At 39.6% G+C, this 26,012-nt stretch overlaps 2 protein-coding genes across 3 annotated transcripts in view; one reads left to right on the top strand and one right to left on the bottom strand.

Annotated features, from left to right (window-relative positions):
* The window catches only part of AK9 (adenylate kinase 9), a 131,597-nt gene extending 111,932 nt beyond the window's left edge, over positions 1 to 19,665 (bottom strand). Inside the window, 5 exon segments of the mRNA XM_019443058.2 lie at positions 5,189 to 5,285; positions 5,385 to 5,437; positions 7,702 to 7,765; positions 9,053 to 9,180; positions 19,323 to 19,665. Coding sequence (XP_019298603.2) covers positions 5,189 to 5,285; positions 5,385 to 5,437; positions 7,702 to 7,765; positions 9,053 to 9,169 — 331 coding nt within the window. The 5' untranslated portion in view covers positions 9,170 to 9,180; positions 19,323 to 19,665.
* A 507-nt stretch (positions 19,666 to 20,172) lies between these two features.
* The window catches only part of FIG4 (FIG4 phosphoinositide 5-phosphatase), a 130,924-nt gene continuing 125,084 nt past the window's right edge, over positions 20,173 to 26,012 (top strand). The window contains exon 1 of one of the 2 annotated variants that reach the window (XM_019443061.2): positions 20,173 to 20,462. In XM_019443061.2, the coding sequence (XP_019298606.2) occupies positions 20,397 to 20,462 (66 nt within the window). In that variant the 5' untranslated portion in view covers positions 20,173 to 20,396. The remainder of the gene's footprint in view (positions 20,463 to 26,012) is intronic. The other variant, XM_019443060.2, reaches the window with a different exon arrangement.

The following is a 26,012-nucleotide window of genomic DNA, read 5'->3' as shown; positions in this document are numbered from 1 at the left end:
ACAAATATTTTAAACATTTCTTAGTTTTAATTTCTAATATGATAAATATTGATGTATATAACCCAAGTAAGCAAAAGCTCTTTTGGGGCCTCAACAAATCTTATAAGTATGAAGGAGTCTTAAAACTAAAAAGTTTGAGAACTGCTATGCAATGTCTAGAATAGTATGACTAAAGAAACAGTTATTAAGCATCTGTTGATAGATGAATGAATGTGTCTAATAAGCCAACCTCAAAATCCTCACTTGAGAAGATGCTTATTACATACTCGCTTTTTCAATTTTACAAAAGCAGACCGAAAACTATCATGGCAATCCAAAATCTCATGAAATCCTTAGGCATTTCTCCTAAGATTTTTCAAACACTATGTATTGGATGCTACCCAGAGAAGCAGTCCTAAGTAGTTTGACTTCAAAAGGCAGAAAGGGAGATTTATTATCTTTAGTTTTGGATATATGAGCTATAATTATGATTCCCTCCCGTCTTGATACAATCTTTAATTTCCAACTTGGCTTATTCGTTTGCTTTTGCTGTTGTCTTTAAAAGACTGAAATATGGTCGTATTCTAAGGCATCCATTCTTTTTATTATTTTTTTATTCTCAAGTTAGTTAACATACAGTGTAGTCTTGGTTTCAGGAGTAGAACCCAGTGATTTATCCCTTACATATAACACCCAGTGCTCATCCTAACATGTGCCCTCCTTAATGCCCATTACCCATTTACCCCATTCCCATCAACCCTCAGTTTGTTCTCAGTATTTAAGACTCTCTTACGGTTTGCTAAGGCATCCATTCTATTCAAGGTTCCTTAAATGAACCCAACACACTCCTGCAAAAATTTAGCCACTGCATGCATTGGCACTGTCTCGGGAACTGGGCCAGACCTTTCTCCACTTGCTTCCTCCTGCTGTTCTTGCTTTTTGTTCCCCTGGCTTCCCCCTTCCCTAGTTTGGTTTGGATTCTATTGCTAAATTATCCTCCACTTGATTAACAACCTTATTGGAACTTGTCAAGGTATTGAGATGTGATGGCTGGCATTAAGCCATCACATTTTGAGGGTGAGTACTGTGGTGAAGGGGACTGCATGGTCTAGCCCTAGGTGGAATTCAACTCTTGTCCAGATCATCTCTCCTGATCACATATTGCCAGAGAACATCAGTCTCCAGAGTTCATGCCTTCCTCTTCTAAACAACAGGGGGATTACACAATACTTTTGTCCCTCTCATTCTCTCTGCTGGCAATGCTGCCCAACATCTGTGTATTACAAATGAATGATGGAAGCTTGACACTCCGTGTGCTGTGCTCATCAGCACCCTGTGTATTACTACAATCGCTGCCGGTGCTTGAACAGCTTATCAGGCTCCCAAGTGCAACTGTTTGTAGGTATCCTAAACCTCAGGCGTACATGTATATTGGAATGAGTTTAAAACTTGGTCTCTTTTGGGGCACCTCGGTGGCTCAATCAGTTAAGCATCCAACTTCGGCTCAGGTCATAATCTCATGGTTCACAAGTTCAAGCCCCGTGTCGGGCTCTGTACTGACAGCTCAGTGTCTGCAGCCTGCTTCAGATTCTGTCTCTCTCTCTCTGCCCCTTCCCTGCTCACGGTCTGTCTTTCTCTCTCGAAAATAAAATAAAAAAACTTGCTCTCTTTCCTAGTGGAAGCAGCAGAAAAATGGGTTGTTTCCATGGGGTTTGGTTCTCACCTGATAGGCCAGTATTTGGGCTGCCTGAATTTTCTGAGTGATGAGTTTTAGGGCTTTACCCATTGAGAGGTAGCCAGTATCATAATATCCAGACCCTAGGAATGTATCTATGGAAGAGATGTGGGAGAGTGGAAGGGCTTAGTTCTCTAGACCCAATTCTGGAAAGACATCATGAGGATACTTCCTGATAGATGGACCAGAGCTGCCAACCCCACTGCCAACCTCTCTAACCCCAGAGACATGTGTGGAGATGGAAGCATAGATGAGGACTTCCCCTCCGTGTCCCATATCTCCTTGACACCGTTACCAAGCCCTTACCCTCAATGCTGAAGATGGAGGAATGAAAGACCTCACACCACTCCTTGCTGCAAGGCTCTGATGTACTATCATGGGCAGAATAGACACTCTGCAGTCTAGTGCTCAGCCTGCATCACCCCCACCAAGGAAAAGCTGAAATACTGTCCATATGGCTGCCCAGGGGAAACTGACTGGCCCATGCCATCACTTTGTCCTCACTTCCTGGTTCAGTAGAATGAATTCCCACTTTTGCAAAACTGAAGATGGCATGCTACTGCTTTCAGACTGAAGTGACGCGAGATTCAGAGACATCAGGTAACTTATGTCCATCCAGCCCTAACATATACCTGATGTCATGCCAGCCTGATATGAGCGGATACACTTGTGACCAATGACTTCGAAGACAATCTACTATGTGATACACCTGGGGCAGGGAATGCCCAGATTAGGGCTGTCTATCACTTACTGGAGAAAACGAGTTTTCTGGAGTCCAGAAACAGGGAGCAGAAAGGGACTTCTTAGGATGCCCAGGCATTGGCTCTACCTTTTTCTCTTGGGTGAGGATGTAGTTCAAGGAAACTGATTTTGGCCCAAGGCCAACACAGCATGACAGGTTGTGAATGAAAGGATTATAATTATAGATTGTGTAAGTTCCTTCTAAATAGCTATAAAAGTTCCAAGTATAAAAGGCTCTGGTATAGAAAAAAAAAATAAGATTCAATCTGGCAATACTCTACTGGGCAGTGTTCCCAGCAGTGCACATCTATCTGTCTTTAGGGATTTTAGAGTCATCAATTACCCCGCCTCACCTAGACCCTGGCCAGAGTTAATATCCCTGTTTTGAAAGCTCTTCACTTCCAATTTTGTTTCAATTTTTGTTTCTACCAGGCTGTTGGGTAGGACCAGACATCAGAAAGAATTCTTGCTGAGCAGAGACTTTTAAACTGCATTTAGTAGAGTGCAAGGTTGCACAGAAATTCCTCTGGGGACGTTACACAATAGGTGAGGGGAGTCCGGGCAGAAGAGACTCTAGGTCCTGCCCCCACTACAGCCTTTAAATGAGCCCAGTTGTGCATGCCTAGATCACAGGCATGCAATTACATGCTGAGAGTGTGGCCCTCAGATTCAAGAAATCACTTATACTGCCAGCTCCCAGGACACACACCAGTGCACAGCATGTCTAGGGGAAAGAGGAATACATTAAATGCTACGAGGGGATGCAGTCAGCAAAATCCAGAATGTAGGAAACTCTTATTAAACACATATAACTAGCTTTTTCAAAAAAGAAAACACAAGGTGATAGAGGTAGAGGGCATTTATACATTAAAAGGGATTTGAGACATACCAATCAATTGCAATGCAAACACATATAACTAGCTTTTTCAAAAAAGAAAACACAAGGTGATAGAGGTAGAGGGCATTTATACATTAAAAGGGATTTGAGACATACCAATCAATTGCAATGCGTGAAACTTGGTTGGATCCTGCTTCCAAAAACAAAACACAACAAAACAAAAATAAAAAAAAACAAAACTCAAAAATCAGCTAGAAAAAAAAATACACAAGGCAAATAATGAAATCACAGAGTGATTAGTAGGTAATTTACTATTAATTTTTTAGGTATGGTAATGTGAAACTAGGTTTAAAATAGTCCTTAACTTTCTGAGATATATACTAAAGCATTTAAAGATGAACTGATATGATATGAATTAGTTTCAAAATAAAGTAGGTTTGGGACAAATGTGGGTAGGAGTTTACGTAAAACAAGATTAGATGAGAGTTATCATTGAAGCTGGGTGATGGATACATGGGGGGAATTTTATATAATCTCTTTACTTTTGTTTGACATTTTCCATAAGAGGTTAAAAAGGTTATAACCATCATAAATGGCATAGCTGAGTAGGTTTATTTTTTCATTTTTTTCTTTCTCTTTTTGCCAATATTTATAAATTTATACCATCTTTGTGTTGACCATGTAAAATACTCTAAATTTTTCAAGAAGGTGTGATGAAGTGTAAACAAAAAAGATATTTGCCTACCTATCTGTATGCATGTGTCAGTTTCAATCATTATGCTATTTAAGGTCACTTATTGACCTGTGTTAGAATTCTGTCATTGTCCTTTTACCTTTTTACTCATTTAACCTCCCACATTCTGGGTGTTTTTCCCAAGTTCATCCTCTTTATCACTGAACAACAGAAAGACTGATAGAGTGTAAGTATATATACAATATATATACTAGATATATATATATCTATGAATGGATGGATAGATATTGTTCATTCCATACATCATCTATATGTAGAGAAATCTTTCTACCTATAGATACGAATGATACATAGTTTGCAGTGACAAGTTGCTTTTGCTACTTCCATTATTGATTTGCTTCTGTAATCATGGTTTTTACTTTACTGCATTTTATTTTTATCCCTCTATTTTAATAGTCACCATGTCTTCTCTATAACGCAGCTTTCTAAGTTTTTCCTCTTTCATTCAATAAATCTATTTCAGGTAGCTGATTTTCTTCCCAGCAAATCTTTATTCTTCTTCCTTCTTTTGCAAATGTCACAGGATTTGTTCTTTTCTGTTTAGTCATTCTGAGCTTCGGTAGTCTTTGTCTTGAGAAATTAGGCCCCAAACCCCTGCTGAGCATCTGTTTGAATGTAGAGAGACTTCTTGGGTCCAGAGTGAGAGGGTAGACTGGATAAACAGACTGAAGCCTGCCAATATCTGGAGCCAGAGGCTAAGCTGTTGCCATTCTAGTTCCCACTCCTGCCTTGTAAGTATGGGTTAATGCAGAGAAGCCTAGCCATAGACAGGACTTAGTAATAAAACTGAATGAATGGGAAAGCAGTCAGCAGAGGCTGTCACCACCGTGAGAAGTACCACAGCAGAGTGTCGATGCTTTTGCTGGATAACACGATGCTCGCAGAAGATTGAACAATTTAAACTTATCTATTTATTTACGTTACAAGGGTAGAATCTGAAGAATATTGAATAATTGAATTGAATCTCAATAATGAAGTAAACAAGCAAAGAAAAGTATCTAAACCGCTTAACTGAACTCAGGCTCTGGGATTCCTGCAAGAGGGCAAAGGAAAGAGCAACTCCAGAACTTACGCGTGCCTCAGATAAAGCATGAATTTTAAGGCTGCTTTGATAGCCACCAATTTATAAAAATAAACATACCAAAGTGAGAAACTTCCAGGGAGTTGAGCTTCTCCAACATTAGCTTCATGACAAGTTCATCTGGAATGCTTTGACCACTGAGCAGCATTGATTGCAACTAAGAACGTGCACAGATACCACACATTAGAATATAATATATTTGTGATACAGAGCTTTTTTAAACAAAAATTCTAATAACTTTGAAACTTAGATTTACCATAACTCCTGATTCAGTTTCACTGGCAATCTGTTCTTCCAAAATTGGTAAAGCTAAAATATGAATTCAAAATGTTAGCACAAACTGATATTAGAATTGCCAAATTAAGAAACACATTTGTGTTTATTTTTAAGTTTATTTATTTTGAGAGAGAACATGTACATGAGTGGGGGAGAAGAAGAGAGAGAGAGAGAGAGAGAGAGAGAGAGAATCCCAAGGAGGCTCCCTGCTGTCCACGCCAGCCTCCAACTCACGAACTCTGAGATCATGACCCCAACTGAAACCAAGAGTTGGACACTTAACCAACTGAGCCATCCAGGCACCCCATATTTGTGTCTTTTATAACTGGTAACAAAGATTAATTTTGTTAATTAAAGATTAGTTAAATATTTGTATATCACTTTAAGAGTTTACAAAACACATTTACATACATTATGTCATTTAAGCCTATCCAAAGCATGAGGCAGCAGAAAGTATTCCACAGAGAACTTGTCTCTGCCCCCGGATAGCTAAAGGATCTTGAGGAAGCTAACTTCTTAAATACTTTGGGCTTTGCATGCTTATGCCCTGTATCATATGCAAGAGAATATGAGGATGAAATAACAGTGTGTATATGACACTGATTTGGAATTATAAAGTGTTACTCAAAAGAATACACTAGTATTATTAGTCCAGTTCCTTTTTTTATGTCAAACCCTTTATTTTATGTTTTCTTTTTTTCTTTTTAAGTTTTTGTTTAAACTCTGTTTAGTTACCATTCAGTGCAATACTGGTTTCAGTAGAATTCAGTGATTCATCATTTACCTACAACACCCAGTGCTCATTGTAATAGTCCAGATAATTTTATAACCACAGAGTTATATCTAGAACCCATTAATTTTGCACTCTGATTATATGAAAGGAAAGAATGCCATCAAGAAATGTAAATAGATAAGCACTGATTAGAAAAAGGGGGCCTGAGGTTAGAATTCCAATGATTTGTTTCCTTTTTAAGAGGAAATATTCCATCCCTTGTGGAAGACATCCTGGGACAGAAATGACAGGGGCATGACCTAGGGAAGGACTCAGAAATTATGTTCCCAGCTGCTAGTAATCAATGGATTGTGCTGTACCAGATTGCAATTTCATTAACAGCACATGGAATCCTCATTTCATACCATTCTTGCCAAAAATGATTATAGGAACTTTAAAGATTCCTTGTCAGTTTCATAGGCGAATATGAATCAGTGTTATTTTAATTAGCATTTCTTTGAATAAAAATGGAGTTAAACTCTTTTTTCTTATATTTGTCTATTTTTATTTCTACTTAAAAAAAAGTTTATTTTGAGAGAGAGAGAGCATGAGTATGGGGAGAGGCAGAGAAAGAGGGAGAGAGAGAAAATCCTAAGCAGGCTCCACGCTGTCAGCATGAAGCCCAAAGAAGGGCTTTATCCCACGAATTGTGAGATCATGACCTGAGCTGAAATCAAGAGTTGGACGCTTAACCAGCATGCCATCCAGGTGCCCCTATTTCTACTTTTATGAATTGCTATTCATTCTTCTGCTTATTTTTCTTTTTTTTTTTAAACTGTTTTTCAATTTTTTTAAACGTTTTATTTATTTTTGAGACAGGGAGAGACAGAGCATGAACAGGGGAGGGTCAGAGAGAGGGAGACACAGAATCCGAAACAGGCTCCAGGCTCTGAGCTGTCAGCACAGAGCCTGACGCGGGACTCGAACGCACGGACCGCGAGATCATGACCTGAGCCGAAGTCGGCCGCTTAACCGACTGAGCCACCCAGGTGCCCCCTTCTGCTTATTTTTCTATTAGGACATATACAGCTGTATTGATTAAAAGAATATTTTATATAAAGATGTCAGTCCTCATTTTATATACTGCAAAGAATGCAAAACAAAATAAAAAATAAAATTTATCATCAAAAATATTAAGTCTTGAAACATGCTCCCAAGAGCAGCTGTGAGCGTTCCTTCTCTTCCCATCTTCCATAGGGAGACACTTAAAACACACATGTCCCCAGCAGGTCTAAATGAGAAAATTAGAGAATTGGAGGCAGAAGAATGGAGTCAAAGACATTTCATAAACCATCCTGAAGTCTATGAACAAAACTAGGACTAACAGAAAGGCAAAATATGTCTGATGCTATGAAGATTATGAAGATGATATTATGAAAATGATATTCACTGGGTTTATAGTGACGTGTGATAAAGCAATTATGGCAAAATGTTAATAACAGAATCTAGATAGTACAATTCTTTACATTTTTATGCATATTTGAAAGTTTTATAATAAAATATTGGGGGGGGAGGTAAAATTTACCTTCTACACGAATACATTTCCATGCTTGTGTTATCTGACGGGCTAAGGTTGTCTTCCCAACCCCCTAAAAAAGAAAGATGTTATTTAAAACCCAAAAGAACAGTCATTTGCCAGAGAAACAGATATTCACATTTAAAAGATTATATTCATGGTTACAATACATGAATATTATCAAGTAAATTTTTTGTCGACAAAAAAAAATGAACAGCAGACCTTAGATATTTATAGCATAATTTTTCTCTATAAGAGTCACATTTGCCACATTTTATGAAATGATTTAAATAACATTTTTAAATTAAGAAAATATCTCTGAAACCAGGAAGCTGTACCATTATGGCATTACAGGTACTGTCCTCTTTTGATTATCAAATTTTGTAATTTTGAATACATATCATGATTCTACTGAAACCCGTCACTTTATTTCCTTTCTAAAGTTTATAACTATGAATGTTTTGACAGACTTCCATTTAGTAACTTCCAAGAGCAAAAAATTCCTTCTTAATGGACATCTTTGAAAAGTGTCATCTATTAAAGATAAAAGATCACTTTAATGAAGTAACATTTGTACCTGTCTGCTGTTACTGTTGACTCTTAAAACTCTATTATATGTTAAGAAACATAATGAAAATTACCGGAACTATTTCTTGGTACCTGTCTCAGGGTCTACATAAAATTAAATCAAGGATGGGATCCAGCCTTTGGTCTCTGCTATTCTGGGGAGCCTCTTTAATTAACCAGCTCAGTTTCTCTAATGGTAACTACCAAATAGCTCAATGGCTAAAAATACCTCTATCTGGAGGTCCTTACTAGAAATGCCTAGAAAGGCAGGCTATCTTATGACAGCCATTTTTGGTTTCTTTTTATTTTGTGGAAAGATAATATATAGGTCTGCTAATGCACTTTGAGTAAAGGTGAGGCACATTGCCTCTCAGCAGCTTCAGATATTAATGGGAGAGGCTCCCCGTTTGACTCCATAGTGTCTTGCCTTCAAATACCCAGAGAGTCTCACAACAAATTCCACAGAAAATTTTATATGTCAATTGTGTCTAAAATAACCTTGATCACAGACTACTAACAATTTTCATGGTGCAATGTTTTGATTAATTAATTTCTTCATAATATAAAAAGAAAGATAAGTACAATGTCAGTTCCTTTCCAATTATAAGTGCACAAGAGAAGAGAAAGCTATGAAATTACCACCAATATTATATTAGTTTTTAAGTCATACAACTAAAGTCTAACACTGAAAGAAGTCATCATACTATGTAGTTTTCATTCTTGTATGGTAACATAATATTATGATTTTTAAAATAAAAAAATATTAAATAATAAGTTACAAGAGATAACTTACTGGTTTCCCAAATATAACAAAGCAAACAGGTTTAGACAGCAAAAAGTTATATTCAGCTTCATCTTCATTAAATATATCTGCAAAAGGATACTCTTCTGTATTCTCTTCAGAATTCATAATATAAAATACTACAATAAGAAAAAAATGAGATTTTTAGTGACTAATTCAGTTGGAAAAGGCAGGCAGGTTAGGGAAAATGAGAATATCCTGAGAATTTACTTAGCCCCAAAGCCATTCCACACCACTAAACACAAGGATTTTTCCCATACTGACAAAAAAGTTAAACTCATCTATTAAAACAGTAATAAGCTTAGTTTGAGACAAAAACGAAAATCTAGTTATACATTATACAAGACAGCTAAAACAAAATGTTTCAGAGAGATTAAATTAAGGGAAAAATACATACATGCAAACATACGCATATTTGTGTGTATTCAATTAAAGATCAAATTACATATGCTATACACATATATGTTATGCAGTTACACACACACACGTGTGTGTGTGTGTGTGTGTGTGTACATGTGTAGGGACTACTAATGGGTCTAACAGAAATCCAAATCCAATATGTAGAACTGAAAAAAAAAGAACATATATATAACGATATTTATAAGATGTAGCTAAAGTATTTAGAAGCATTAAATACATTAGAGCCAAAGAAAGTCTGAAAAGTACATGAAATAAGCTCACCACTTTTAAGATGTTAGGGGGAAAAAACCCAGGAAAAATAGAAAAATATATTTTAGAAGTTAATAAAATAGAAAACAAACATATAGAGAGAGGGTCACCAAAGCTAAACAGCGGTATTTTGAAAAAACGTAAAAATAGAAAACTTCTGTCAAGATTGTTCAAGTAAAGAAAACAGATGGCACAATTAAACAATATTAGACATTAGGTTTTTAGAAGTATGGTTTCTTATATCTTAAAACAGATTTGTCTATTTTTGTTGTTGTTTATTTCTAACTTTCGTTAATCAGAGTATGTTCTCTGATTTCAATTTTTCAACTTTTTGAAATTTGTTGAGGCTTGCCTCGTGGCCTAGTGCATGGTAGTTGTTTTTTTTTTTTTTATGTTTATTTATTTTTGAGAGACAGAGAGAACATGAGCAGGAGAGGGGCAGAGAAAGAGGGAGACACAGAATCCAAAGCAGGCTCCAGGCTCTGAGCTGTCAGCACAGAGCCCGATGCGGGGCTTGAACCCATGAACCGTGAGATCATGACCTGAACCAAAGTCGGACGCTTAACTGACTAAGCCACCCAGGCACCCCAAGTGCATGGTAGCTTTTTAAAAAGTTCCCTGATTCCTTGAGAAGGATATGTGATTTATGTCTGATGCAGTGTGCTTTAAATGGACTACAGAATAACAATGCTGCAGATAGAATATAGATAATGCGAGGATACCACAAACAAGGTTATCCCAAATAAACTGATATTATTTCTAAGAATTGATAAATTCCTAGAAAAATCAACTTCTCAAGAAAAAAAAGAGGAAACCTAAGTGGATAACCACAAGGAAACAGAGTCAGTGACTAAAAATCTTCCCACAAAAAGTATAATTGGAGGAAAGTGGGTGGCAGGACCAGAAGGTGGGGCTTAGTGTGTTTCTCTTAGGGAGGCCTCTGCCCTGCCAGGGTCTTTACAGAGGCCCTGGGCCCCAATTTCATAGTTTATTTTGACCAAAGACTTTATGAGGAGGTGGAGAGCCACCTCTGTTCTGTCAGTTTTTGCTCAGGAAGGGGATGGGGGTAGCCAAAGTCTCCTTGGCTTCTTTCGTTTGAAAATAAATTGTGTCTTTGGGGAAAAAATAAAAGAAACCAGATGGTTTTTTGAAGAACTCCGGACGTACAAGCTTCCAGATACTCTTTCGGACAAAAGATAAAGTGGAGTCTTGTTACATCAGTTTACGTATCTCATATAACCTTTACCTAAACCAGAGAGAGTGTGAGAAAGCAAAATTATGTACCAATTTCATTCATGAACAAGATTTTAAAAATCCTAATCAAAACATTAGCTAACTGAATCCAGCAATATATGAACAAGGTAATAACATCATGACCAAGTTGGGCTTTCCCCAGGAACTCAAGGTTGTTGAGAAATTAATTTATCATATTAAAACAAAAGAGAAAAACTCCACGATCATCTTAATAGATGTAGAAAAAGTGTAACACAATTCAACACCCTTTAATGATTAATAAAAATCTCTTAGCAACTAGGAAAAGAGGGGAATTTCTTTAATCTGATAAAAGGTATTAACAAAAGACAAACATATTTAATGATTAAATATTAAAAATGTTCTTTTCAGGGGTGCCTGGGTTGGTTAAGAATCTGACTCTTGGTTTCAGCTCAGGTCATGATCATAATCTCGTGGTTTCATGGGTTCGAGCCCCATGTTGGGCTCTGTGCTTGATAGTGTGGAGCCTGCTTGGGATTCTCTCTCTCTCTTTGCCCCTCTCCCACTTGCACTGTCTCTGTCTCTCTCAAAATACAAATTAGAAAACTTTAAAAAAATGTTCTTTTCAGGTAATAACAAGACAAAAGAAAGAAAACTAATTATTCCCAGTTGATATGATTGTCTACATGAGAAACAAACATATCACAGATAAATTTTGAGAATTAGCCTGATAACCCAATTTGCTGGATTCAAAATTATACAAAATTCAGTTGCATTTCCCTTTTTTTAATATTTATTTTTTAATTTTTGAGAGAGCGTGAGCAGGGGAGGGGCAAAGAGAGAGATGGACAGAGTATTAAAAGTGGGCTCTGCACCGACAGCAGTGAGCCCAAAGCGGGGCTCGAACTCATGAACCGCTAGATCATGACCTGAGCTAAAGCTGGATGCTCAACCAACTGAGCCATCCAGGTGCCCCCAGTTGCATTTCTATACACCATTATACACCACGACTTGCTAGAAAATGTAACTGAAGATAAAAAAGACTTATTTTTGCAGCAAAATAATAAAGTAACCAGGATTAAATATTATAAAACGTATACAAACTCTTTACGGAAAAATGACAAAATCTTATGAAATGACTTTAATGAGCAGAGTTCAAAAATGGAACCAGCGGTCTGAAATGCTGTTCATGAAACAATAAAAAATGGATTATGGGGGCTATATGCTTCCAGGTAAAGGGATATGATTATATTTCTCTGTGGAATTTAAGACTATTCAAATGGACTTAATATACCAATATTATTTTATAGTGTCATTATGAAAAAAAAGACATAATAAGAATTATTACCAGTATACTAAAAAGATTGAGAAGAAAACCTCATGACAAAAGAACTAAAATTTCAAGTTTTTTTAGTACCAAAAAAACAAGTAATGCTACTATAAAATCTAATTATAAGGGAGAAAATGCATCTAAACCTTTTATAGAGGTGGTGCATTTATTAAAGAGTCTCTTTTAAGTACACTAAAACCAGGGCCCTAAGGCCTGGGGTGGGGACATTTAGGTGGATATCTGAGTACTTCGAACCCTAAGATTTATGTGTGTGAGGCAGGAAGCTAGGCATGAGTGAGTGATAGGAGGATGGACCTTAGACGTCCTGATGGAGATGCCCAATGGAGAACCGCCTGGGGACCACCCCATTCCACCCATCTAAGGTCACAACATCCCAGCAGAGGAAGAATTGAGTTTGTTGTGCTTGTTGCACTTGTGCAGACAGCACCCTGTTGTCCTTATTTGGTGTATGCCTCTAGAATAGAAATAATGTTGTTGTTTTCTACCTAGTGCAAGCATTTTGAATACATCTTGGGAAAGGGTATGTTCAGTTGGCTAATTATTATATAATCCAGGCCTGTTACCCAAATGTTGCTACCTTAGGACCCACTCAAAAAAAAAAAAACTGATATAAGCCTACACCCTGGGGTTTCTGGGGCCTTTGTCTCTCTTGACTGGCCCGCTCCTCCCTTGGAGTGTACTTGAGTAAAACTTTGCTCTGCTTTACTTTCCCTTTGCTGTCCTGTAATTCTTTATTGTGGCAGCAAAAAGAACTCAGGCTTCTTCCCTTTTCCATCTAACACTCAGTAGCACCTGGAATGCCTTGCACTGACAGAAGTAGCTCCTTCCTCATCTCTGGAAGGATAGCAGCCTCTCCTTGCATCACCTGAGGCAGACACTTCAGAAAACAATGCTTGCCCTCCGCAAGATCTGCTTCAACTTCCTCATAGCTTTTAGACCAGTAACTGGGGTCAAGCAACAGCCCAGCCTAGCTGTGGAGGCACTGGTACAGGAAGAAAGGTATTGTGCACCTAAAGAATTGGAGGGCCTGGCTATGACGTACCAACAGGAATCAGGAGAACATGCTTACAAAAGGATCTTGAGGGTGCTGAGTGGGGGAATGGAGACTAGATGAGAGTTTATTGATACGTGGGCTCTCTCCCATGACTCAAGGTGTTAACATCCTGACTAGGACACCTGGGGTGGGTCCTAATTCACTGCTGGTAAGGTTCCTTGAAGCTTGGAAAAGAACAACAGCCTGTAGTAAATGTAGTGGAAATGCTGGAACTGCCTTGGTAGAATATAGAGTAGTGTGTCAAAGGCTCGAGGAGGTGACATGTTAAATGGATTTCACATATGAGGCTAGAGAACTCATAAGCCAACTCTGCTTGTTGGGATGGCCAGAGGACACTCCCCTCATTAAGGCTATAAGGAATGAACTAGTAAGGGGGCACTAGTATCCTTAATAAGTTCAGTGGTGGCTGTTCTTTGTAGGCCAGGACTGAAGGTAGGGGAAAGGCTGCTACGATACTGGAGTTCCATGTTTCAGTGGGGATGACAGGGTCTTGAAGAGCGGAGGCCAGATGGCAGCACTTAACCATCAGAAACAAAGTAGGTGTACTTACTACAATGGGCAGGAAGTCCAGAATGGCAACAAGCAAGATCCACAGAAATCTATGGCAATGGTTAATAAACCATGGAATTTCTAGGGGGTGAAATGGATGAGCAGTGAACGAAAATGTTTATTAACTTCCTTTTCTAAAAATGACAAAGGGCAAGTGAATCAAAGGCTGATGTCAGCAACCACAGTGGAAAATCATGATCCTTGCCTAGTTCTTAGCTCCAGAGCCCATTTATTGAAGGGGAGGCAAGGAGTCCTCGAGAATAGACCCTACAACACCGTAACAAGTATTTACAATAGGGATTCCCCAATTCTTCCTTCTCCAAGGGAACCTACAACCATTAACTGGGGAAATACACACTGTGGAAATGGGATTATCCTCCTCTTTCAGAGACTACAGGACATAGGGTCTGAGCTGACACCAACACCAGCAGATATAAAATGCCATCATGGCCTCCTGCTGGTGTGAAAGCAAATGGAGAACCAGTAATAAATGGAGTCTTGGCTCAAGTCTGTCTTACAGTGCAGGATCTGCAGGATCACCTCATGGTTCTTTTCCTGGTGCCTGACTATGTGATGGGGATTGCAGCTGGCAAAATCTTCCCAGTCGTTCCCTGCCTGTGGAGTAAGCACCACTGTGGTAGAAAAGCCAAGTGGAAGCTCATGAAATAAATAGTAAGTCATTCCAAATGCAATGGAAAGGTGTTACCCAAAACTATCTAAAAGATAGCCCTGCTTAATTCTCCAGTGTGATTTTTTACAAAAACCAGATAGATCATGACAGATGATGGGGGACTACTGAAAACTTAACCAAGTGATAGCCCCACTCGTAATTGTGCAGATGCGATCTTTACTAGTCAGACACAGCTTCTTGTCCTTGGTATGCAGCTACTCATCTGGCAAATGTGTTGTGTTTTTTTAAAATCCCTCTCAGAAAAGAAGATTATAAACAGTTTGTATTCACTTAGAACAGTCAGCAAGGAACATTCAGGCTTGCCCCAGGACTCTCCTGCTCTTTGAACAGCTATAGTACAAAGGGGTCTTTTTGATCCCTTGTTGATATATTATCAATATTGATAATATCAGAGCCTGTGAGCAGGAAGTGGCAAGTGTTCTGGATGGCTTCATAAGACACATGAGCAGCAGAAAGTGGAAGATAAATCTACAAACATTTAAAGCCCTGTTACTTTGGTGAGGTTTTAAAAGACCAGTGGTCTGGGACATTCCGAGATGTTCTCTCCAAGGTAGAGGACAAGTTTACTATACCTTATACCTTCTACCTCTAAAAAAAAAAAAGAGGTGCAGTATTTTATAAGTCTCTTTAGTTTTTGGAGACAGCCTGTAGCATACTTGGGAATACTGTTCTGATCCATGTAATGGGTGACTTGGAAAGCTGTCAGTTTTGAGCGAACCTCAGAGCAACAGAGAGCTCTGCAGCAGTTTTAGTCTATGGTACCAGAGGCCTGCTTCTTGGGCCATATACCTGGCCAGATCCCATGATGCTAGAGGGAGACACCTACAGTAGGTGAGAATACTTTTGGAGTCTTAGGAAAGCCACAACAGAAACCTCTCGGTGTAAATCATTGCTGTCTGCAGCAGAGAACCACTCCCCATTCAAAACGCCGCTCCTGGCAATGCTCTGGGCTCTGGGAGAGAATGAATGCCTGGCCATGGGACATCGAGTGACTATGCAACTGGAAGTGCCCATCATGAACTGGGTACATTAGATCTAGTCCTCAAGTTGGGCAGGCACAGGGGCAATCCACCGAATGACAAAAATGGAACGCTGGGATCAGGTCCAAGCACGTCTGGAGGGTACAAATGAGTTTCATAAATAAGCAGCCCAGACACCATGTCATCTATCTTTTGCTTATCAATGTCTCTTTTTCAGCTCAGACATCATAAGGAATTCCCTAGGAACTTAAAAAAAGTTATGGATGAATCATGATATATTGGTGCAAACTGTAAATGGAATGCTTCCAGACTTTAATGCCACTCAGAGGCAGCCCTGAAAGATGATGATTAAGGGAAATCCTCCTTGTGGGCAGAGTTTTAGGCAGTGTACCTAGGTCCTCAGTTTGGAGGACAGTATTGAATGGCTTGGTCAAAGGCCTGGGAGGAGCAAGATTGAAAGATAAGAGAAAAAAGAGTTCTGGGGAAGAGGCATGCGAATGGACCTATGAGAGGGGCATAGCAAACACACTCTATGGCAAGCCCTACCAAGTAACACCCTGTGTGATCCCATTCCCTAAGAGAAGATGGATTCTGTGACTTGCTTCTAAATCTAGCAAAGGTATTAGACATACCATTCCTGTGATTACATCGTACTATGTAAGATCCTATTTTAGCACACTGGAGAGACTTCCTGGTTGGCTCTGAATTAAGTTGCCATGATGTGAAAGGACTGCTGGCAAAGAACAGTGGGTGGCCTCCAGTCACGGAGAGAGCCCCTGGACAACAGCCAGGAAGAAAAGAAACAACCACAAAGAGATGAATTTTGCCAACAATTTAAACGAGCTCAGAAGCAGATTCTTCTTTAGTCGAGTCTCCAGATGAAAATGCCGTGCAGCCAACATCTTGACCACAGCTCTGTGAGACCCTCAGTGGAGAAACCAGCTAAGCTACGCCTGGACTCCTGAACATGGAAACTATGAGATAATATATGTATGTGTTTTAAACTGCTAAATTTGTGGTAATTTTGTTATACCACATAGTAAAAAAATACAAGTGGACACAAAATATGTGGATTTTTGAGTCTCACAAAGCAGGCTGATTTTCCAGTAAACACTAGCCAGTCTTTATCCCTGGTCACCTCAATGCTTCCAAAATGGGCTCATAAATGGAGGAGGCATGGTGGTAGGGATGGAGGTGATGGAGGCCATTGCATAGGTTCAATGACGCATCTCCCTCTCAACAGGCTGATTTAGTTAATTCTATCACTAAGCATCTCACCTGTTACAGAGACTGAGGCTAAGCCCTCAAAATGGTATATCCATTCAGTGACAAACTGATTACATGGAATTCCTTCACCTTGGAGAATACAGCAGGTGACATGTGTCCCTGTATGGGTGTGCTTTTCCTACCCACAATGCCTTGGCTAGCACTACTATCTAAGGGTTTGGAGTGTGTCTCATTTATCATGAGATCCCATATAATATTGCCTTGGATCAAAAGACCCTCTTTTTAGTAAAGGAGGTATGATAAGAAGGATCCACTGCTTCTACCACATACCTCTTCATCCAGAAGCTACCGGTGTGACAGAATGTTGGAATGGCCTCTTAAAGTTACAATGAAAATGCCAGTTTGAGATTGTGTGGGATTGAGACACTACCATCCCTCTCAGTGATTGACATGAGGAATTTGTACCATCCTTCCTCATGACTTCAGGCTCTGCTGGACTGGAGGTCCTGGCTTTGATTGAGGGGAGAGAGATGCTTCTATCAGGAGACCCCTTTAGGTGGGTTTCACTAAACCTAAAACCGCTGCCTGGTCCTCTGTGGCTCCACATGCCCATAAGGAGTTACTGGACTGGCAGGTGAGGACAGGGTTGGTTTTACTGCTTGGAGCAGGAGATGTATGTCTTGAACTCAGGGGATTCTCTGAGACTCCTCTTGTAATTGTAGCAAGCCCGATCTGACAAAGACATGGTAACAAGAGGCTTACAGCCCTCAGGGATGAAGACTGGTTACCCTACTGGGAAAACAACTGAGCTCAGCAGAAGTGCTGGCCAAGGGTAAGAGAAATCTAGAATGGGTGGTAGAGGAGGCAAGTGATGAATTATCAATTTCAGACCTCGGATTAATTGCAGTAGTGGATTCTATAGCTTGTCCCACTAATCATCTTTTGGTGAGTGCTTTTCTTTCAGAAATTGAGACCAACCACCATTGAGAAGAATCACTGAGGGGATGGTGTGAACTTAATGTGGGCGGGGGAGGGGGGGAGAGTGGAAATGACTAGTGCAAACGAGTATATCTCATTGGAACATAGCAGATGCTGTTAGTGCCCATAACCACTTGACATGTAACTTTTCCATGAATGGTCAGTCTGACTTCTAACTTCTAGCACGTGTGGCTCTTTGCCTAAGGAATGTTTCCAGCTGCCATACCTAGTCTGCCTGAGCAGGCAGACCACAGGCAGGCCACAAGTTCCAGGCAGACCACAAGTTCCAGGAAATTAATGTTCCGCCATAGCAGGCCTCAGCCAATAACTGATGGGAGGCAGTGAATAAATGCCCCAGCTCCTTTGCCCTTAAGAGGGAATTACTCTGAGACAAATATCTCAGTATTCCACAGTGAATTCAGCCCACAGAGAAATTTGCTTGATAATATTCCTTTTATCAGCTTCCTTCTGTTCCCTGATGTTTCCTGGGATTACTTCCTACATGAACCACTTGCCCTCGAATTTTTGTCTCAGGATGTGCTTCCAGGTGAACCAAACTAAGACAAGGTTCAAATGAAGAGCAATATTACAGTATAATATAAATAATTGAAAACTAAATATTGGAAACCAGAATTCTACACATATTTTAAGAGTTGTTATCCTAAATAAAAACATAGTGCAGATATTTAACTCATATTCAGAAGAATTGGTTTCCACTATGAAAAAAACACAACTAAATATTCTTCCCAGTTGGAAGATCCAAGTCAATGTAAAATGCCAGAACTGACATGGCCATCTTTCTAGTTCTTAATAAAATAGGACCAAACTATGAAAGAAAATTAAAATACTAAATAATTAAACATTTATTTTTTTTTAATTTGGTAATTTCTCAATTTTAAATTTACAACATGATCTCTAACATCTCATTGTTATGTAATATAATCTCTAATATCACATTATGTTATAGGTTTATACTATAATTCAATAGAATTTTTACAAGTTCCCTCACCTTTTTTTTTTATTTTTTTTTTCAACGTTTTTTATTTACTTTTGGGACAGAGAGAGACAGAGCATGAACGGGGGAGGGGCAGAGAGAGAGGGAGACACAGAATCGGAAACAGGCTCCAGGCTCCGAGCCATCAGCCCAGAGCCTGACGCGGGGCTCGAACTCACGGACCGTGAGATCGTGACCTGGCTGAAGTCGGACGCTTAACCGACTGCGCCACCCAGGCGCCCCTGAGTTCCCTCACCTTTTAAGCCGTTGAGAAACTCTCCAGGTGGGTTGTGCGGTTTACAGGGGGCCCATCTCCTGGGAAACCTACCACTTCTACTTAGGCGATGTCTTATACTCTCATAGTAGGTGCTCAGTAAATATCTGTGGAATGACATCAGTGGTTGGAAGGGAAAATTGTTTTTAAAAGTAATTTACTGAGAAATCCCTAAGTTTAGTTTTGTAGGAAAAGGAACTGGCCTAGGGTCCCCGCAGGAGGTAAGTTTCCATTCAATAGGCACAAAACGCGTCGGGGAGGGGGACTACGACCCCTACTTACCTGGGCACAGAGGAGTCCCCAGGAGCCCACAGGACCCCACCTGCCGGACCGCAGCCGCCTCTGGTATCGCTGTGTCGGTGCAGCGGTTGCCTAGGGAACCCCTGGCGGGGCTTCGCGCAGTGCCTCTTGGGGGACCGGGTCTTGTAGGTGGGGCTGTAATTTATTGATTTTTTAAAATAATTTTACTTATTCACTTTTTCACTTTGTATTTTTAATACATTCCTTTTGACAAATATAAAATGAATGATGATTAGAGAGGGCATGTACATTGCCCACTTGGGTTCACACATATCAAATGGAAGAGGCCTTATTTTAACCCAGAACTGCCGGTCTCAAACTCAGTGCCACACTACACTGCACTAAACATTGCACGACAGTCCGTTTGTAGAATTTACAAAATCTCCAACTTTCGGTGATTTTTTAAAAAAGGTGATTTAAAAAAAATTCCTTGAACCACACAGCTTTCAGACAGCATGGATTTTGTTGACTCTCCTAAGGGTTAATACAGATAAAGAGACGCAAGGGGAAAAACACCGGCACACAGCGAAGGGCTATCAGATATATTTCCAGGAAAATAAGGGCAGAGGTGGGCAGAAAAAAAGAGACCAACTTCGAATGGATCTATCTACAACTCAGAGAACCGATTCAAAAGAAGCAATCCAGTCGCAAACCCTACTCCTTTTCCAAAGAGGACTAGATGAAGCGCGAGCCCAGACTAACCTGTCCACTTTTTCTCCGCCCACTTTTTCTCCCGCCCGCACCAAACATGGCGCCCTTCGCTTCCTCCCTAAACAACGCGCAGGTTCTACGCGACCTCTCTATGGTATATCCTCCAGCTCCGCCCCCGACGTGCCTGGGGCGGGACTTGCCCGGAGGTGGGGATCCGGGATCCGGAAACACCTGAGCTATTCCCGGTCTTGTTTGTTTAGTGTACAAGGGGCGTTTTTTCCGTCTGGATCTGATGTCCAGGGTGTGAGGTGTCTTCTCTCCCGGGCTCCTGGAGCAGTCTGGAGGTTGCCGCACTCTGGGCCGCGGCCTGGTGCCCTGTCGTGAGGGCCCCCATTTCTTCCGACCATGCCCGCGGCCGCTGCCCCCATCATAAGCTCCGTCCAGAAGCTGGTTCTGTACGAGACCAGAGCTGTGAGTTCCCTGCGCAGCGGGGCGCGGCGGGGCGCGGCGGGGCGCGAGAGGGAGGACGGCGACAGCATCTTCCTCCCTAAATCCCTAATCCCAGCCTTGGGCATGTGTCTGAGGGGGCTTCGCCTTGTTATCGCACCCAGGGCACTGCTGCTTTTGCTTTTACATGTTTCCATTTAAAAGCCACAGTTGAAATACACTGGAAACAGGTGCTTGTGGGTGTATCTCAGAAACTGTTCATAAAGTTCTGAACGAGTATGGATTCTTTCCAACTTTCAGAGTCCGTTAGTTCTGTAGTTCGCTACTTACAGTACAGGCAAGGGTATGAAAAAATATTTTTGACCTTTGAATGAGTAATTTGTGTGTTTTCCGATTCCATGGATTACTATACTGTTAATTACGTACGCTTTTATTGCTAAAATATTTGGTTCTCTTTATTTGAAAGGAAAGGAAAACTTGTTTTGCTTAAAGACTGGTTTGTTTGGGTAACATTATTTTGCTTTTTCACTTGACTTTTTTGCACTTTTTGTTTCATTACTTCAAATGGCCGTGTAAATAGTTACTATAGAATAAGATCAGTTTTTGTGTTTAGATTACTGGGTCCCTAAGATTTACAGAATAGTGTTTATAGGAGCACATTGTCATTTGTGTGGTTGGAAAATAAAGTACAACTTTTTGAATTGGGGTAACAGTAATGTTAGCGTCTGTGTTTAAAATTACACTTGTAGTAATAAGATTGCTTATGCTGGAAGCCTGCCTGTATGCTGTAGAGTGTTTCATAGGGCACATTCAATGGAACCTGGGTTGTCTTCCATTGATAAAGTAGGTACTTAACAGTTTCTCGATTATAACCTGGTTCTAATATCAGGTCGGCCTCAGGTCACAATTAATGGAGAAGTATTGTTGAACCTAAGTTAATTTTGTTGTCAACTTCATTTGATTAGATCCACGCCAGAAGAGGAAATTATCAAATATCTGTAGCTATCTTGAGTTGTTCTCTGAGGAGAGTCATACAGAAGTATCATTTTGACATTGAAACAAAACCTTCTGCTTTCTGTACAATGTGCTGGTAAATGTCCCTGGTTAGAAACATAAATACTACACTCAAAACACAGAAACTTCAGCCCATTAATCAGCTGAGCATTCATTAGGACTGTCGGAGATGTTAGTATTCTTTTCAAAGCATAACTCAGGGCTCTTCTGCTCACAAACCTTCAGTAGCTCCCATTCTGAGGAGAGTAAACACTTTATCCTTTAGTTTGGCATTGAAAACTATATGTGATTTGTCATCAGCCTGTATGATTTTATGTCTAATTTAATATCAATTCAACAAATATTTATTGAGGATTAACGCTGTGCCTTTATGTGCCTTATTCTGCGGTAAATCTGTATTGCTTTCAGTTCTTTATACCTACCTAGTGTCTTTTCTGCAGCTCTTTCCTAGTAAAGTCCCACCCCTTCTTGTCCTGTCATAACCTGTTGGTCCTCACAGCACACATGGTGGTACAGTGCTTTGTAAACAGTAGGCTTCCATTAGATACACTTGAGAGTGTCTAATGTAAAGAGATACGTATTCCAGAACTTGGTTGTGACCCCACTCAGTCATCTAAGCAATGCAAACTAACTCCAGCCAGCTTAGAGATAAAAAGTGAGTTTATCAGAAGGATGCTGGAGGAGCCACTGCTTGGAATCACTGGAAAAGGCTAACTCTTCAGCTTCTGGAAAGGCAGGAATAGGAGAGCAGTATTAGAGAACCCACTCAGGGTGTTGCTGAGGACATACCATAGGCATTAGGAGAAGGAACATGATTGACTCAGCTGTGATTGGGAATCTGCCCCTTGGTGGGCAAAATCATTGTGGCCAGGATGGGGTCTGGCAGTAATGACTTTTGTTTTCAGGAATGGTTGGGCCAAGGCAACCACCCTGAGAAATGTCTGCTGAATTTAATTTTTGAATCTCAGTTTCCTCATCAGTAAAGTATGTGATTCTTCTTTTTTATATTTGGATTTAAAGATTTAAGCAGAGGGGCACCTGGGTGGCTCAGTCGGTTAAGCGGCTGACTTCGGCTCAGGTCATGATCTCGTGGTCTGTGAGTTCGAGCCCCGCGTCAGGCTCTGTGCTGACAGCTCAGAGCCTGAAGCCTGTTTCAGATTCTGTCACTCCCTCTCTCTGACCCTCCCCCATTCATGCTCAGTCTCTCTCTGTCTCAAAAATAAATAAACGTTAAAAAAAATTTTTTTTTAAATAAAAAAAATAAAGATTTAAGCAGAAAGATTTATTTCAGTAATAAGTTCAAAGTTTAAGGGACATAAATAACTCAGAAAAAAAGCATAAAATTGTCGGTAAGTAAAGAGATCCTAGGAAGTAAAAGGAAAAAAAACCCAACTGTAGCGGGTTGTGTTAATGAGAATAATAGAGCTAATGCTTATGGAACACTTCTATGCCAGCCACTGGTCACAAAGCACTCCACATATATTTTGTTATTTAATCCTCATAAAACCTCTAAGAAGTAAATCTTGTTACTACTACTATTACTACTATTGTTCAGTGAAGAAAAGAATGAGGCAGAGAAGATCAGTAGTGCTACTGAGAGTGTGGTCTGACAATTGGTGCCCAGCATAGATAGTTTGTAACTGGACTGGGACGGATTACATATAGAAACAGAGAGTCAGTGATTAGAAACTTTTATAGCTATTTGACAAAGTAATTGTGTATCTGATGAATCAGTTAATTTAGAACATGGGTTTGTGGTTTGTGTGTCTTTGGGTTTGTGTTTTTTTGTTTGTTTGTTTTTTTAGCTTGTTACGGAAAATTTGAGCAAATACAAAATAAACAGAATAGTAAACTCCCACATATCCACACCACATATCCACACCCACATATCCATCACCAGCTCCTGAATTACCTTTATTAGCTATAACTTGTTCCACTCCCCACCTACCACTTACTGTTTTATAAGGTTCTTTTTTTTAATTTAAATAAGTTGGAATGCGCAAATCTAAACAATAGAATTTGATTGTTATTATTTTTTTAATTTAAATTCAAGTTAGTTACATATATTATAGTATTGGTTTCAGGATTAGAATTTGGTGATTCATCACGTACATATAACACCCAGTGCCCATCCCAACAAGTGCCCTCCTTAATGCCCATTGCCTATTTGGCCCACCCCCCACCTACCTCCCCTCTAGTTTGTTCTCTGTATTTAAGAGTCTCTTATGTTTTGCCTTCCTTTTTGTTTTTATCTTATTTTATTTTTCCTTCCCTTCCCCTATCTATGTTCTTCTGTTTTGTTACTTAAATTCCACATACGAGTGAAATCATATGGTATCAGTTTTTTTCTGACTTATTTCACTTAGCATCATATACTCTAGCTCCATCCATGTTGTTGCAAATGGCAAGATTTCATTCTTTTTGATCACCAAATAATATTCCATTGTATATGTGCATGCCTGTGTGTGTGTGTGTGTGTGTGTGTGTGTGTGTGTGTGTGTGTATACACCACATCTTTATCCATTCATCAGTTGATGGACATCTGGGCTCTTTCCATAATTTGGCTATTGTTGATAGTACTGCTGTAAACATTGGGGTGCATGTGCCCCTTTGAATCAGCATTTTTGTATCTTTTAGATAAATACCTAGTAGTACAAATGCTAGGTAGTAGGGTAGTTCTATTTTTAATTTTTTGAGGTACCTCCATATTTTTTTTTGAGAGTGGTTACACTGGTTTGCGTTCCCAGTCAAGAGTTCAAAAGTGTTCCCCTTTCTCTGCATCCTTGCCAACATCTGTTGTTTCCAGAGTTGTTAATTTTAGCCATTTTCACAGGTGTGAAGTGATATCTCATTGTGGTTTTGATTTGTATTTCCTTGATAAGTGGTGTTGAGCATCTTTTCATATGTCTGTTAGCCATCTGGATGTCTTCTTTGGAAAAGTGTCTATTCATGTCTTCTGCCCATTTCTTCACTGGATTATTTGTTTTTTTGGGTGTTGAGTTTGACAAGTTTTTTATAGATTTTGGATAGTTACCCTTTATCCAATAGTTCATTTGCATATATCTTCTTCCATTTCATTGGTTGCCTTTTAGTTTCGTTGATTGTTTCCTTTGCTGTGCGGAAGCTTGTTATCTTTTTAAAAACTTTTTTTAAATGTTTTATTTTTGAGAGAGAGAGACAAGAGTGTGAGTGGAGAAAGGGCAAAGTGAGGGAGACACAGAATCTGAAGCAGGCTCTAGGAGGTCAGCACAGAGCCTGATGTGGGGCTCGAACCCATGAACCGCGACATCATGACCTGAGCCAAAGTCGGGTATTTAACCAAATGAGACACCCAGGTACCCCCAGAAGCTTGTTATCTTTATGAGATCCCAAGAGTTCATTTTTGCTTTTGATTTCCTTGCCTCTGGAGACATGTCTAGTAAGAAGTTGCTGTGGCCGAGGTCAAAGAGGTTGCTGCCTGTTTTCTTCTCCTCTAGGATTTTGATGGTTCCCTGTCTTAGATTTAGGTCTTTAATCCATTTTGAGTTTATTTTTGTGTGTGGTGTAAGAAAGTGGTCCAGTTTCATTCTTCTGCATGTTGCTGTCCAAGTTTTCCCAGCACCATTTGCTGAAGAGACTGTCTTTTTTCCACTGGATATTCTTTCCTAAGATTAGTTGGCCGTACATTTGTGGGTCCACTTCTGGGTTCTCTGTTCTGTTTCATTGATCTGAGTGTCTGTTCTTGTCCCAGTACCATACTGTCTTGATGATTACAGCTTTGTAGTATAGCTTGAAGTCTGGGATTGTGATGCTTCCTGCTTTGGTTTTCTTTTTCAAGATCGCTTTGGCTATTCAGGGTCTTTTCTGTTTCCATACAAATTTTAGGATTATTTGCTTTAGCTCTGTGAAGAATGCTGGTGTTATTTTGATAAGGATTGCATTGAATGTGTAGATTCCTTTGGGTAGTATAGACATTTTAACAATATTTGTTCTTTCAGTACATGAGCATGGAATGTTTTTCTATTTCTTTGTGTCTTCTTCAATTTCTTTCATAAGTGTTCTATAATGTTCAGCATATGGATCTTTTACCTCTTTGATTAGGTTTATTCCTAGGTATCTTATGGTTTTTCTTGTACAATTGTAAATGGGATCGATTCGTTGATTTGTCTTTCTGCTGCTTCATTATTGGTGTATAGAAATGCATCCAATTTCTATGTGTTGTTTTTATATCCTGCGACTTTGCTAAATTCATGTATCAGCTCTAGCAGTTTTTGGTGGAGTCTTTCAGGTTTTCTACGTAGAGTATCATGTCATCTGCAAAGAATGAAAAATGAAAAAGAATGAAAGAATAAAAGTCAAACTTTTATTTTGTATTTTATTTCTTTTTGTTGTCTGATTGTTGAAGCTAGGACCTCCAGTAGTATGTTGAAAACAGTAGTTAGAGTGGACATCCCTGTTGTGTTCCTGACCTTTGGGGGGAAACTCTCAGTTTTTCATAATTGAGGATGGTATTACCTTTGAGTCATTCATATATGGTAAGCTGTAGAATTTATAGATCAATTTATAGACCAATATGGGGAG

Source organism: Panthera pardus, unplaced genomic scaffold (genome assembly GCF_024362965.1).
Source record: "Panthera pardus isolate Hobbes unplaced genomic scaffold, ASM2436296v1 HiC_scaffold_17, whole genome shotgun sequence".
In the NCBI taxonomy this organism is placed as follows: domain Eukaryota; kingdom Metazoa; phylum Chordata; class Mammalia; order Carnivora; family Felidae; genus Panthera; species Panthera pardus.
This window is presented reverse-complemented; position numbering and strand designations above follow the sequence as displayed.